Source organism: Gymnoscopelus microlampas (genome assembly GCF_963454915.1).
Source record: "Gymnoscopelus microlampas genome assembly, chromosome: 2".
Taxonomy (NCBI): Eukaryota; Metazoa; Chordata; class Actinopteri; order Myctophiformes; family Myctophidae; genus Gymnoscopelus; species Gymnoscopelus microlampas.
The window spans coordinates 50,686,392-50,701,751 of record NC_139939.1 but is presented as its reverse complement, the minus strand read 5'-3'; the positions used below and the strand labels follow the sequence as shown (position 1 = coordinate 50,701,751).

Below are 15,360 nucleotides of genomic sequence, written 5' to 3'. Positions count from 1 at the left end.
GCACATACTGTATCATGATAACATATGGCAATGGCATATCAACAGCTCTGCTGCTGACCCATCAAAAAACAAAACTGGATTCATCATTCCGAAGGTCTGTTGTACAGCAAGTTACGACTTATTGATGATGAGCTGGTGGTGTTTTGAACAGGTGCAAAGTGGTCTGGCTGGGGGGGACCAGCCAGACCACCAGTGGTAGAAAAAGCACTCTCAAGTGAAAGTATCAATACTGCAATGTAGAAATACTGTTACGTACTGTTAAGTAAAAGTCCGCAATTGAAAATGTGCTTGAGTAAAAGTACAAGTGTATTGGTATTGAAATGTACTTAAAGTACCAAGTAGAAAGTACTAGTTATGCAGAATGTCCCATTTCACAACTTTTCAAATGTATAAAGATCGACACATTGTGATGCGACACATTGTGAGCTTGTAGATCTGCTATTTTCAAATGGCCGAAATGTATATAGGGCTGAAGTGGGTAATGTATGTTTTGTAATAATAATAATAATCCAAATCTACAAAGTAACTAGTAACTAAAGTTTTCAAATAATTGTAGTGGAGTAATATTTGCCTCTGAGATGTAGTGGAGTAGAAGTAAAAGTACTGAAAATTGGAAATACTCCAGTAAAGTAAAAATACCTCAACATTGTACTTAAGTACAGTACTTGAGTAAATGTACTTAGTTACTTTACACCACTGAACAGGTGCAATGTAGTCTGGCTGGGGGGACAGGGGGATGTTGTGTTGTGGACAATGATCTTTATCTTGTGTGTGGAGTGTGTTTTTATTGTTATGTTTGTAAATGCTCTGAACTTGCTGTAACACAAATTGCCCAATTTGGGACGAATAATAAACTTGACCCATGAGCTAGGCCATACATGCTCTGTTCCCAAACCTGTCAAGTGCTTCCCAATCCCATCTCCTCAAACTGAAGACTTTGACTAAATGTCAGTACCATATATAGAGCCAGGTAGATTCATGCACAGTACCATTACAATAGTCTTCAGGCTCCTGCCAAAGACTGATCCATTTGATTTTTGTCGTGCCACTTTTGTTGAATCTCACAAGTCTCTTTGCGTGCTTTGCATTTTGCCATTATGGAATAATATCATGAATAATATTGATACTGCTTGTATGAACAGACCCTTATGTAAGTAAGCTTTGCATGTTATAAGTGTAGACTTTATGCAAGTGTTGCGTACACCCTAAACTTGCACATAAAACATGTGTGTTGACTGTAACGTCTCTGCAGTGCACCTTATCTAACCACAATAGCTGCACTAAGGGCTTGTCTTCTCTGTCTTGGGTTGAGAACTGTATACTGTAGTGTACGTCACCCATGATATCGTGGAGTAAAATCTCAGAGCATAGCGGTTGAATAATCATGCAAACAGCATATTATTTATTTATTTATTTTTTACTTACAAAAACATAATAAGCAATGTCATTGTGAAACAATTCATTTTGAGTTTCAGTCTTTTTAAATGAAAATGTAACACAAACATAATTACATTTCAATTTGTAATTCAGTTAATTGTGCGAATTGGTGTGCACTGTGTTGTTGGCTTCACTGAGCTGCCGGATATCCTTCAGTAGGCCTGCAAACTGCTCCTCCTATGTACATAGACATAACAATATAGCTATTAAAGTCTGATTTATATTCATTCATTCAACCTTTATTTAAAATTCTCAGAGAGATCATTGAGGCAGACCCTCATTTACAATGATGCCAAGATTACACATATAAATAACATAAGAACAACAAAGAAAGACAATATGTTGACAACAATCAGTGAAAACAGTTCCATGTTGACAGCAATCAGTTAAAATAGTTGCAGGTTACAGGTTATTAAGATAGTTCACACCCAAAATGACTTTTTTTCTATCGATTAGTCACCCCATGGAGACTTTCTTGGATATTTTTTTTGTTTTTGTTGCATTCCTAAGTAAATAATTTGATGATCGGCAGCGGTTCCAGTAGTTGACACAAAGAGTCTCCTTTGTGTCTCCTACCGGAACCGCTGCCTACCTAAATTCCTAAAATGCCCAACAGATGCTAGGGCATTTAGTTTATATATAATTCATATATTCTCAATATGTTGCATCATCGCGATGCACCGTGAGCTTGTAGATCATCTTTTTCCGGCCCGCGACTCCATCGTACTACTAAGTATAAATTAAGCATAATAGTGACATACATGCATATTGAATAATATTTGCTTGACTGTCGTTCTCTCTTACCAGTACATTCATTCGCTCAGCAGCTGCGATGGCAACACTCAGCTTTCTCTCATCCTCTTCCCTCTCCTCTTCAATCACCCCCAACCTATGAGAGACACAGAGTGATGAAGATGAGCATACCATGCCGCTCCACAGACATCTGCATGCCATTTAGCCACTTACTGTAAGCCCTGTATATTTTTTTGTAAGACAAATAGTGAAAATAGCAGATCTATAAGCCCACAAGGTGTTACGATGCGATTTGTTGTGGGCTTGTACAGTACTAGTATAGCTATTATCGCTTTTACTTGAAAATGTATGTTTGAAAAACTTTGAAAGTGGTTAATGCGGCTAATAATGTACCAGATCTTGATCATTTTAGACACACACACAGTATATTATGATGAACATAATTGTGATGTGTGTTTTTGTTCATCTCAAACTTAACAGCCTCACCTGAAGGTGGCACTGGCCAGTTGGTCCTCTCGTATGGCCAGTAGATTCCGCAGCTCGCTGACCTCCGTTTGCAGCATTGCATTCTGGTCTTGGCTCTGGGCGATGAAGTCCTCCAACCGCTTGGCCATCTCCAGCTCACGCTCCGTTACCTGCTCCACTCCTAGGCGAAGCTCGGAGAGCTCCTGAGCGTGCTGGTAGGTGAATTTGAAATCATTATTTTTTTTGATACATCACTCATACTGTATATTGTAGTCAATATAGCATGTAAAATATGTGTCTTACTCTCTCTAGTAGGTTTATCTCTTGATATTGAGCCTTTATCTGACTTGGTTCCATGTTGTGGATGTCTTTGATCCAAGGAACTGGTGCAGGAGGAGGCTTAGTACCAATGTTCTGAAACAAAATTAGATTTTTGTAGACAATTCCAGCTAACAGTGGGTGGAAGAATTATTTGATGGCCCAAAACCATCAAATATATAAATAGTGCAAGCTCCTTGAATGCAGAACAAAGTAAATATTTATTAAGACTATAAAAAAGAGCACAACATATTAGAATGGCCCTGAGAAGACAGGAACACAATGGCTAATAAAGGTATCAATATGCCAGATAGATCATTCCAGACAGTAAATCAGACCGCAACACACAACAATGTGTTTGTTAGTGATTAAAAAAACTAAGCCAAATGATGACATTTTTGCAGTGGAAAACCTTATAAAGTGTAAGGTGAGGTTTTTGGGTTTTTTCTATTTACTCACAGGCTGTGGCGGGGAGATAAGTAGCTCACTATCCAGTATCTCTTGAGACTCGTCAAGGTTGTCTGTGGACAGATTCTCAGTGCTGATCTGCCTCTTCAGTACGTGTTTGGCGTGGCCTGGTCGCCTGTGAGGAGCGCTCTGAGTCCTCTGGACTGCCTTCCTCTCTCTGGCGTTCTTCATAGTCCTACCATTATCGAAAGAACAAATTGATTACCAACCCACATGGCCGTCTGTCAATAAGAATCTTTAACATTTTGGGACATTATTGCTTAGTTTCACAGTACAGGGAGGAGAGACAGGAAAGAGGGCATGTGTGTGCTTGTATGTACTATATTCATTAAACATTATATGTCCCCATTTAGTAAATACAGAACACGTAAACCAATCAGAAATCATACCCGTCACTTAGGCCTTTAGAATCTATGGGAAGCCTCTGGAGCGAGCACTGGAGGGGACTGTACTTGTTCAGGTCTCTGGGAGGGACATACATCGGTTTGCTTTGTCCCATGTTGCTGCATTAAAAGAAAGGATGCTTTAGTAACAAGTGATGCTTGTCAATGTAGAGGAAAACAATAAGACACATCACACTGCACTGAATGACAAGCCTCCAGAGCTCACCTGCTGTTAACACTGATGCGTGTAGCGTTAGGGCCCAGCGACTCTGTTATCTGGTTGAGAATGGAAGGCAGTGGATGCAGCATGTCTACTGTGTCCTGGGGAAGGGACAAGCTGCCCGTTAGGTCAGTTAGTTCCGGATTTCCAAAACTTTTCCAGGCCAAGGACCCCAAATAGCCATAGCCTCGGGCTGCCCCCCCCCCCCCCCCCCCCCCCCCCCCATTGTAAAATTGCTTAAAAAATGTCAATAACAAAAATTAGTGATCTCATGTCGCATTGTGATGCTTATGAGCGTGTAGATCTGCTATTGCTGAATTCTATTCACTTTAAAATGAGCACACCAGGTTGAAAGTGGTTGAACTGGCACAATAAATATATATTGTACACGTACGTGTACACACACACACACACACACACACACACACACACACACACACACACACACACACACACACACACACACACACACACACACACACACACACACACACACACACACACACACACACACAGAATATCATGATTTATTTACTCATTTACAATTTACAATTGGCCTTCCTTGGCGCCCCCTGGTGGCTCTAAAAGTGTGAGTCCACAAACAAACCAAAGTTGAGCTGTGTATCAGGTTGTCTCCTACCTGCTCCCTCTGTGATATGATGTCTACCAGCAGGCTGTGAAGCACGGCCAAGCGCCGAGGCAGGTCAACGTAGCCGTCAAACGAGGTCATGGGGACCTCATTGTCTGGGTTTGACACGCTCTGTAGAAAGGCCCTCATCCCCTCCCAGTGCTGTTGCAAGAAGTCATTCATGAAGAGCATATACTCTTCCTTTTCTCCGAACCTGCGTTAGTGGAAGAAAGTTCCTTAAGTTTACTATTAACCAATAGTAAACTAGCCAATCTACAAGTACACTGAGCAAAGATGCCTTCTCCAACACCACGTCTATTTCAGGACTGGAACTTTTTGTCCAGCATTCCAGTATAGAAGAAGTTTAACTCATCTTATCTCATCTCATACCATATCTCAGATCACAAAATAGTTCTCATTACACACACTGTAGTTAATATACTAGAAATGGGGAGTCACTCACAGGGTGAAGTTGGCCAGGTTTTGAATGACTTTAGCAGTCAGAGTGAGGGTACGGCTGGTGGCCGGCTCAGGGTAGGGCTGTATTAAACCAAACAGGGAGGGACTAAGGACTGCGGGACATAAGAAACGAAGGAACAGTGAGGCAGAAATAAGACGATGGCCAATCTCTGGTCTGCCCTGGTCCTCACACAGCTCCACCCAGCTGGAGAAGATCCGGTTCAGCTCTTCTGGAAATGATCTGAAGAAAAGAGATGTTTCCAGAAAATAGAGATATTCAGCATCAGGATGGTTAACATTTGTAGCAACTCATCTCATATCTTCTAACTTGTGAGCTCCCTTATCCTCACCCTTGCATCTCAGTAATCTTTTGCACCACTTCCTGACAGCTTTCTGTCAAGTGCTTTTGGTTGTTTGACAAGTCGGAGGCCGGACATTTGCGAGGGTCAACCTCACAGCTCTCTACTGACGCATACAGGCGGGTGATGAAGTCACCTGCAAAGTGACAGAAAAGATGTTTTGATTAAATCAGAACCCAAGCTGACATTAACCAAAACATATACAAACTGGACTATTGAACAATAACAACTCAATAATTCAAGAATATCAAAATGGTCACAATGACTAGGAAAGTGTTTTTTAAATATATGCTGCACACACAAGCTAGTGTGCAACTTAACTGAGTGGAATTACACTTTGACCTTTGTTATCTATGTTTTAATGCTTTTTTTGTCTTTAGGCTTTTGATTTGCCTTTATGTACAGTATGGAATGTTCTTTAAAAGAAGAGCTTGTGTCCCTAGGTTTGCTTACCAACTGTGTCAATGAGATACTTCTGCCCAACCAACTTCATATATTCGTCTATGGCTTTGGTTGCGAGTGTGTTCTCTCTGAAGATCAGAGCCTCTTGCTCTCCAAGTCGCTGCACCTCTGCACTGCCCAAAGCAATGAGGAACTCCTGAAGCACAGAGAACAATAATACAGCTTCCCATTTCCCATTGTGGGCTCAGCAGTTCATTTGTTCATTTGTGGCTCCTATTTACTTACTCACCTTGGCTTTACCGATGCTTTGCAGCACATGGACCAGTGCCCCTGCCAGCTCTTCTTTCTCTTTCACGTTGAGCAGTGGCTCCAGGTTCTTGCACATCTCCTCATAGTCTACGGTCACAAACTCTGCAAACTCTTTGTACTTCTCGATGGGCAGAACCTGCAGCTTCTGAAAACGAGCCTTGATGCGGAGCGAAGCCTGTGGCCCCAGCAGTTCCTTGGTCCCCCCGCTGCCAGAGGCCTTGTATGGAATGATGGGATGCCATTTCTCCTGAAAGGCTCTCCCGCGGATGTCGGCTAACGGTATGGTCACGCTGCCCAGCGGGTGCAGGCTGATTTCGTCCCGGGAATGACGCTTCTTCTTGGGATCGTCGTCGCGGAAAAGGTGCAGGGTTATTTGGGAGACCGAGGGAAGGTTGTCCAGTTCGATGAATTCACCCCAGAATAACTGGCAGCCTCCGACCACTCCACCGCTGCCTCCCTGGCCTCCCGTGGCCCCGGTAGAGCCTTCCCCTGCCTGGCTAGGATGGTTGGGAGATTTGCCGACGGCTCGGCTGGTCGTTCGGGCGAACAGGGTCCCGTCCAGGTGGAGCTCGCAGTAGTAACGCCGCTTGGGGAGCAGATCCTTGGCTTCATTCACCCACAGACTCAGGGAGTTTTCTGTGCGCTCAATGTTATCCTAAGAATAAGGAGACTTAAGTGATTCCATTGCACTGAGATTTTAATTAAAAAACTAAAATGTTTTCAGCCACCTGGCCTTCATCAGTAAGTGTCTTATATGTGTGGAAGTGTCTATACTGTGTCAAAAGTAAAGGTGTAGTGCTGTACACTACAGTATGTATTTATTAGGATTAATCAGTGTAGTGTGTGTAGTGTAGTCTTTCTTTGTGGAACTTTAACTCACTTTATTGGGCTGGGCAGCCCGCCTCAAGTCCTCAATCCATCGGTCACGCTCAGCGGCTGAGGTACAGCCAAAGCAATGGTTATTTTCAGAGTTTATCACCTAGGAAAGTTGAATGGAAGCCAAGTACATTATTTTAAAGTTAGCGAGATTCCAAATTTGTTTCTGAGACGATGAAGGTATGCAAATATTAAAGATCAGGTCTACCTCAAAGCAGTATTTCTCCCCTAGAATTGAACTGTGGACCGGCCTGATGACAGTGCTGGTGTCTGCACTTAGATCCAGATTCCCTGCTGCGTTCACTGGAATGGACACTGACTCCCGGGAACCATAGATTCTAAGGTAAATACATAAAAAGGTTCCATCAATAATGCTTGTGCAATGCTCAAACCAGTACGCACACACACACACACACACACACACACACACACACACACACACACACACACACACACACACACACACACACACACACACACACACACACACAATCCATGCAGTATTGTACCTGCTGCCTTTGCTCAGTCCAATGGTGTTTAATTGGGTGGTGCTGTTCCTCTTTGTTCGACCTTCGAGTCGTCTCTTGATCAGAGCCTTTGGGTATAGAAGAGACATAGAAAAGTTTGAGTAAAAATAGTGGAAGCAGAAAACAGTTTAATAATGTGTTGTTTAGTGTTGATAGATTGTCGTGGCATGACAGCATACAAAGCTTAACTGCGTAAAATCTTCACAAAACATTTAAAAGGTAACTAACAGCAGGATAGAAAATAAGTTATTTGAATGAAAAGCTTCTTAAAATGAAGAGAGACTGACATTTAAAATGTGAATGTCATGAGCTTTTGAGTGTAATATCAAAACTCTGAATCACACAGACAGGAAGTAGCATGTAAGGGTTTCATATTTCTACTGTGTACTGTATAATACTCACTCTCACTCCTCCATCTTGATTTTTTAATCGAGGCCCACCTGCCTGTCCCATGTGGTCTGGGCTACATTCTAAAAGTTGGAGGAGAAACGCACTTAGAGACCAAAAAGCATGTGACTTATATATCGTAGGCATTCTGCTGGACTTAACATTCATTTTCCAAGTTCTAAATGTGAAGGTAGACCAGAAATGAGGCTTAGTTCAGTTGTTGTTATCAATGTCATCTACTCCATGTACTAGTGTATATGTTTTCCTGTTTACATAACAACTACCGAGGGAGGTTACATGAAACATCAGAGGAAATGAAGTCACTCCTCCGCCACCACCCTCTCTCCAGCCAACGGTTTTTGTTATTGCAAATAATTATTCTAAGTTCATACATTGCCTGCATACCCTTAAAATCTGTGGTTCTCAAACTTCTGATAGCTTTCCTTGGGCTGCAGTATTTATTTGTATACGTTTATTTTTGGGGTATTTTGTATTTTATATCAATAATTCATTTTGATATGTTTTTGCCCAGCCATGCCTCTCCGTTTCCTGGTTTCATTTCAAACCTCTCCAATAATTAGCATGCAGCAAAGATTTCACTGAGATTAGTGGTGGAATGAGTCAATGAGTCTGCTGCCTGAATATTCTCTTGAAATTCTCTCAAAATCAGAATCAAATCACACTATCACAGGATGTGGGTTTTAGCTGGTAATCTTTTGTAAATTAGTTTTCTTTGTAAAGAAACTTTACTTTTATGCCATACTTGAAACACTTCTGAGCAGAGCAGATCAGGGAGATCTGGACCAAAACAGAACAGATCCATCAAATTGTATTTATTTATTTATTACTGCAATTTAATGCACCAATGTCAATAAGTAGTTAGTTACGTACAGAAAGGTATGCTGAAATGACTTAAAATACACTATTATAGTGTCTTGTGGGACAAATGCATCTTATTTGCTCCTCCCAAGAAAGGTAAAACAAATGAATTATTAGCAGAAGCAGGATGACCCCCAGATGTTGACCTTGAAATAGTAGCAATACATTTGGCCTGATTGGATTCTTTGTCATTCGGCTATTTGTGGAAGATAACATGATATTTGGATATACAAAGTAACATACAAAATAATTTTCCATAATTTATAAATGTATATTTTTTCCTCTTACCCAGAGTGCCACCACATACAATCCAGCGCCTAAAGCCCGTCATTTAGTGCAGAGGTCTGTGGAAACCGTCATTCAAATCAAACCTTTTAGCATGGCCGTCTCCTGCTGATGAACTGGCGCCCCCCCCCACCAACCAAAACCAATGTAGAACTAACTCCAACCTCAGTGCTTTTCCTGCCCGTGCTGTAGCTACTATGAATGTGGTGCACACACACGTCAGTCTTAATAACACCACCCGGGCACGATGTTATCTTCCACAGAATTGAGAGGAAGCAATTTAACAGCCACCAGCACGCATACACAGTCCGGGGATGTCAACAATCATACTTACAGTCAGTGGTGGAAAAAGTACTCAAATGTTTTACTTAAGTAAAAGTATCAATACTGCAATGTAGAAGTACTCTGTTACAAGTAAAAGTCCGGAATAAAAAATGTACTTGAGTAAAAGTACAAAAGTATTGGTATCAAAATGTACTTGAAGTACCAAAAGTAAAAGTTCTATAATGTTTGAAAATAGCAGATCTACAAGCTCACAACGAACTTGTAGATCGGCTATTTTCAAATAGCCTAGGTATAAAATAGGGCTAAAGTGGTTAAAGTATGTTTTATAACGTAATAATGTATATCTGCAAAGTAACAAGTAACTAACGTTTTCAAATAATTATAGTGGAGTAAAAGTACAATATTTGTCTCTGAGGTGTAGTGGAGTAGAAGTAAAAGTATTGGAAATTAGAATGACTCAAGTAAAGTACTAATACCTCACAATTGTACTTAAGTACAGTACTTAAGTAAATGTACTTAGTTACTTTCCACCACTGCTTACAGTATAAGTATTCCTTGAGACTGTCAGTAGTTATAATAACAATATTTTGATCAAATTTTAATATGTGTGCGTGTGCGTGTGCGTGTGCGTGTGCGTGTGCGTGTGCGTGTGCGTGTGCGTGTGCGTGTGTGTGTGTGCGTGCGTGCGTGCGTGCGTGCGTGCGCACTGACCCTCGTGTAGGTTCTGCACGCTGACGGTGGACAAGCAGCTGCTGACTCTGTTGCGTGTCCACATCACTGGCTGAAAGAGACATGTTCTGTAACTCTGTTCTTCTATCAAATCATCACAGCTGTTACCATATTGAATTATGCATATAGTTTTTTTTAAGGTGGTCAAAAAATATATTTTTGTAAAAGAAGAAAAAGGGAAGAAAGTTATTAAGTGCTCCAGTTCCAATTTTAGCTAATGTTTTTTTTTCATCACTTCCAGTTTCATTTGTTTATCCTTTATCCTGTTCTCTCTCCTCATTGGATAAAATTGTAATCCTGGCCTTAAAATTTATTTTTTCCTTCTGTTTACTAAAGGGTTTCACCATCAATGACTTGGAAGAGGTAAGTTTATATCTGTACCTCCTCCTCTGGGGAGATAATGATCTGTCCATCTTCCAGGATACAGGTACTGATGTCCCACAGGGGAACTTCTTGGGGCGGGCACCACTGCAGCCTGGGTAGTTCAGTAGCTGCATTTTCACCCACACCTGATGAGGAAAGTACACATGCACGTGTGTGCGTGCACACGCACACACACACACACACACACACACACACACACACACACACACACACACACAAACACACACACTTTGGTTTTAGAAACATTTGTGGACATTTGCATTGACTTCACAATTCGGTATTCAGTAGATCATGAAATCTCTTATTTCACCATGAATCAATTCTGTTATTTTGATACAATTCATCCATTTGAATAGAGATTATTTTATATATATATATATATATATATATACATTTGACACGAGAAACTGATTTACTAGTCTGTATTGGACAATAGTTGTGGAATATAGACAATAAAAATGTTCCGGCAAGCGACAAGTTCTCAGCACATTTATTTGTAAGTGCCATATTTCATTGCATTTTATTCTGGCCCAAAAAATGTATCACATGATTACATTACGTATCATGTAATCATTCAAAATCGATGCTGTTGAATTCCCACCTTGCATCATGATACATCAATGCATTTTTCCACCCCTAATCCATGTTCCCTTACCCCAACATTAACCTGATTCATAACCTATACCTCCTCCCCTGTAAATAGCTACATAAACTGTAGCTATTGGGAATCAGACTCTTTTACCTAACTTAACCATAATATAACTAGTCTAACCCGAACTGGAATCAAATCAATTTGGGGACACCAAAAACGCATGCAGTGTAATAACTTCCTCTTATCTCTACCCAATTTCCCAAGCTATGTTCCTCACACCGTGACAAAGGATGTTAGCAGTATTTATTCTGCAAAACACACCAAACGATTTTTTTCCTTTATTTTATTTTTTTAAACAGATTTTTTTTGAAAAGCTCGGATAAATGATGGGTTTACACATTACAGGAAGACAATTACAGTACGTGCGCATGCTGACCCATGTTTGTTTTTCATTTCATGTAATGATGGCAGTTATCTCACACAGTTTGGCCACTCCCATGTTGAAGCTGTTCTGATGTTTATCTTCCTCTTTTACCCTCATAACACACTAGAATGAACAGCACACGCTGCAGTGTCTATCGTTTCATAAGTATGCCATCATCAGTTGGTCTCTATGTCTGATTATCCGCCCAGCATTTTGCTCCCAAAAAACATAATTTGGAACCTATTGCTGAATTATCATGGACTTTGCTTTGCAACTTCATGGTGCCCTTAAGATGACCCCTTCCTATTTTTGGTGCCCCAATGGCCTTTCCTGGAGTCTTGAGCGCTCAAGGCGTGCAGCGAGGATGAACCCTAATGATGTTGGTGACCCCATTGTGGGGTGGCCTTTCCTCTAGCTAGAGTCACCTTTAGACCAAACTCTCCATTTGCACGCAGGTTGTTTCATAATCTAATGGGCAGATTGCCATGAAACTTGCTGGGTGCATTCATGCCCTGTGAATGAAGAACAACAACAACTATTTGAGTGACCCCATGACCTCTCCTCTAGAGTGCCCTAGAGCTCCTCAGGGCAACATGTTAAGTTTTCACACAACATATCTCATAATCTAAAAGGCAGACTGCTGGATTAACCCTACAGATTTTTGGTGATAGACTTTCCTCTAGCACCAGTCAATATTAATTATAATAGTGTTTACACTATAATAGTTTATTTTAAGGAGCTTCATGATCTCTAAGGTTACCGCATGTGCATGTATGTGTACGTGTGTCACGGTCTGTAGCTGCTCAGTTAGGTCTGTAGCTGCTGTGGTTCCCTTGGATACATTAATGCATGAAGTCTGTTATTTTGTAGGTGTTCAGGTGGGGTGGGAGCGGACAGTGTCAGGAGAGCTTTTGTTTTGTCAAGTTTGTTTTGTCCTGTTTATGTACGGTATGCATGGATGTATTTGTTGCATTGTTTTGTCTATTGTACTTTCTGTATTTTTGTCATAAGGACCCTCTCGAAAACGAGACACATCTCAAGGGGTTATCCTTCTAATAAAGGTACTATATATAAGGGCTGCTGATGATGGGCTGTTAGACTACTAGATTTTCAGGACGCTACGCTGCCTTCGGGCCTATATTACGCTGATCAGAGCAATGGTCATGAGTTATGCCCATTTGAAATGTTAGACACTGCTGTAATACTGCTGTATATGTCCCTGTGGGCCACACATGGCCCCTGTGGCTATTCTGATGGCAGACTGCTGACTAGTGTTTGTGCCAAGTTTGGTACGGATCGGACCAACGGTGAGCCTTGCAAGCCCGAATGTTACGTTTGTAACGTCCACCGTCGGTCCGCCCAAACACCCTCTAGGCAATTTTAATATATATATATATTGTTTTTTAATTTTATTTACACTTTTATCAGTATTATATTGCATGCATCATTTTCATAACACATTACACGTTTGTCTTTAAATGTCAGACACAATGTGGACTTTTTACTCTTAGGTTGTTTTCTTATACTAGATCTGCCCATTACACGTACTGCAATACTATTGGTCCCTCACAAAAAAAAACATCTTACACCACAATGAGGACACCATTTTACCGACTGAAAGCATTTGGTAATGTGTACTGTAAGTGGTGCATTTCATAAATGGCAGTGCATTTCGGTCTTCTTCATCAGTAAATACGCTAAATGGGGAATCAAGCCACATTGGAAAAGTATTACTAAAGGTTTACTATGTGTATGGTACAGATACAATTTCACTTTCAGAGTTAAATGAAATTAATGATGATTTTACAGTGTAGTAGTTAGTTAGCATTTTGATCTGCAAATTATGCAACATCCCACTGTCTGCCCTACATGCAGGATTCATAGTAACCATAATTTATTTTTAATTCAGCAGGTAAAGTTGAAGGATAACGAACGTAGTTTGATAAACTTGGCAGACAACGTGACTGAATGTATTCTAGCACCTCACCTGACAGCAGCATGGAGCTACTGTTTTGACTCTGCAGCTTGGGCCTCTTGAACTTCTGGGACACGGTCCTCAGATACTTCCTAAAGAGTGCCCCTCCACCAGCTCTAGGTGGAACATCTGTAGGGGAGCTTCCCAAAGCATCCGTTGAGGATTGGGCCGAGTTCACCAGGTTGGTAGACTGGGACCGGGTGGCAAAAAGTGATCCGGGAGGCTCAGAATGGGTTCTTCTGAATGGGTTTTTTCGTGTAGCTGGCTTTGGTGCATCTCCACCTTTTCCAATGGATGAAGACTTGTCTCCCTGATCCTCACTTAGGGCCTTGCGCCAGCTTTGCATCTTGCTCCATTTCATGGTGGAGCTCTTCTCGGCCTTCTCCATCGTTGATGTTGCTATTACGTCCTCTCCATCTGCTTTCACTTCATCGGTGGTTGTGGTTCCCTTGGATCCAGTGTGCTGCCACTTGTATGTGTTCAGGGGGTCAGTGTTCTCAGATGCTGGGCCCAGCTCTGCTGCCGGTTCGTTTTCCTTTTCTGTTGGCTCCATTTCCTTCGCTGGTTGTTGAGACGTGGGCTCCGAATCTTTCTCTTCAGTGCCCATTTAGAATTTCTCTCAGCTTGTCAAAGATATTCACTATCAAACAGTCGTTTTTTGTATTAATGTGTGGATACACAGTACCTTCATGGAAGAACTCAGTTAGTATTCACCTCCTGTTTTTGTCTGTCAATAGATCCCTCTGTGAGGCAATTGGGTGAAAAGAATGTCTGTGTCCTTTGTGGGTTGTATCTCGATTCTTCTCTCTTGTTTCCTGTCTTGCAAAATGCGGTGAAAGCATAAGGCTGACTGCTCTGTATTTGGTTTGCTGCGTTGTAGGCAGCACTCATGCAGCACTATCATCTTTCACTGTATGAATGCTTCCTCAAACGGTAACCTTTATACGTTGCACTTCATCCTCCTTTTTTTCTCTTTTACTGTTTTAACCTACAACTTCTCCTCACTTCTGTTTCTTCCTTCTTTTTTTAAATCACATTTCCTCTCACTGTTCTTTGTCCTTGTCTTAGTGATATGTTAAAGTATTATTCAGTAAACCCTGTTTCTTTGGTAGGCTATGATGTTGTATACCTCTGTTAAGAGGTATCAGTCATGGAGAACTTTTCTCAGCTGCCTTTCAACAGACCTAACCACTTGAACCTTAGCATTCCTATTCTGGTACAAACATTCTGTGAAAATAACAGGACCCACTTGATTCACGTTTGGTTGTTTGTTTGTTTGTTTGTTTGTTTGTTCATTGTTTTGATTGTAAAGCGTCCTTGGGTTCATGAAAGGCGCTATATAAGTTCAAGCTATTATTATTATTCATATAACCAAATACTTCACTGAATATTTGTTCCACCCAACAGAACATAATTCTACCCATCTAATAGGACAACTATGGGTGTGTGTACTTTGCAACGGTTCAGTTTCCTGTCAGAACAGTACTTCACTTCCTGTTGGGCCAGGTTTTCAGAATCTATGAAACCACTTCCTGTACTGATGTTGTTCACTGCTTCAAACACCTGCTGTAGGCTAGAAAACTTTGTCTGCCTAGAAGCGTATGACTACTGCCACAACTTGCAGCCTCAATGGCTAATAGTTACTAGACAACATTCATATTTTAACAGACTAATCCATTTTTAAGAGACTAATCAATATTAGGTGACAAATTGGATTTTGGTTGTTGGAATTCTTTTATTTTTTGCTTCTTTTATTTTGCTTCTTGGATCCAGACTTAACAAATGACAGCTAGACCCTTGTGTTACAACTTTTCTA

General features: G+C 41.0%; 1 protein-coding gene across 2 annotated transcripts; it reads right to left on the bottom strand.

The window, feature by feature from the left end:
* Window positions 1-1,396: 1,396 nt before the first annotated feature.
* On the bottom strand, window positions 1,397-14,405 carry rasal3 (RAS protein activator like 3). 2 transcript variants are annotated; one of them, XM_084045120.1, is made up of 19 exons: window positions 13,557-14,405; window positions 10,551-10,678; window positions 10,152-10,221; window positions 8,007-8,074; window positions 7,587-7,672; window positions 7,286-7,415; window positions 7,082-7,180; window positions 6,182-6,856; window positions 5,944-6,088; window positions 5,482-5,626; window positions 5,136-5,372; window positions 4,685-4,886; window positions 4,051-4,145; window positions 3,831-3,944; window positions 3,433-3,616; window positions 2,959-3,069; window positions 2,677-2,867; window positions 2,242-2,326; window positions 1,397-1,614 (listed from the first exon to the last, which is right to left on the bottom strand). In XM_084045120.1, exons 1-19 carry the CDS (start codon window positions 14,149-14,151, stop codon window positions 1,531-1,533), a joined length of 3,444 nt encoding a protein of 1,147 aa, XP_083901246.1. In that variant the 5' UTR covers window positions 14,152-14,405; the 3' UTR covers window positions 1,397-1,530. The 2 variants fall into 2 exon arrangements, with proteins under 2 accessions (XP_083901246.1, XP_083901247.1); XM_084045121.1 differs by lacking the exons at window positions 10,152-10,221; window positions 10,551-10,678; window positions 13,557-14,405 and adding an exon at window positions 9,159-9,465.
* Window positions 14,406-15,360: the final 955 nt, after the last annotated feature.

Excerpts from the sequence above, each read along its gene's own strand:
- rasal3 (XM_084045120.1), bottom strand. The coding sequence starts at position 14,151 with ATGGGCACTGAAGAGAAAGATTCGGAGCCCACGTCTCAACAACCAGCG. Across the intron at positions 7,181-7,285 it reads GGGAGAAATACTGCTTTGAG|GTGATAAACTCTGAAAATAA; the intron begins GTAGACCTGATC and ends CAACTTTCCTAG. Across the intron at positions 2,868-2,958 it reads AGATAAACCTACTAGAGAGA|CACGCTCAGGAGCTCTCCGA; the intron begins GTAAGACACATA and ends TTCACCTACCAG.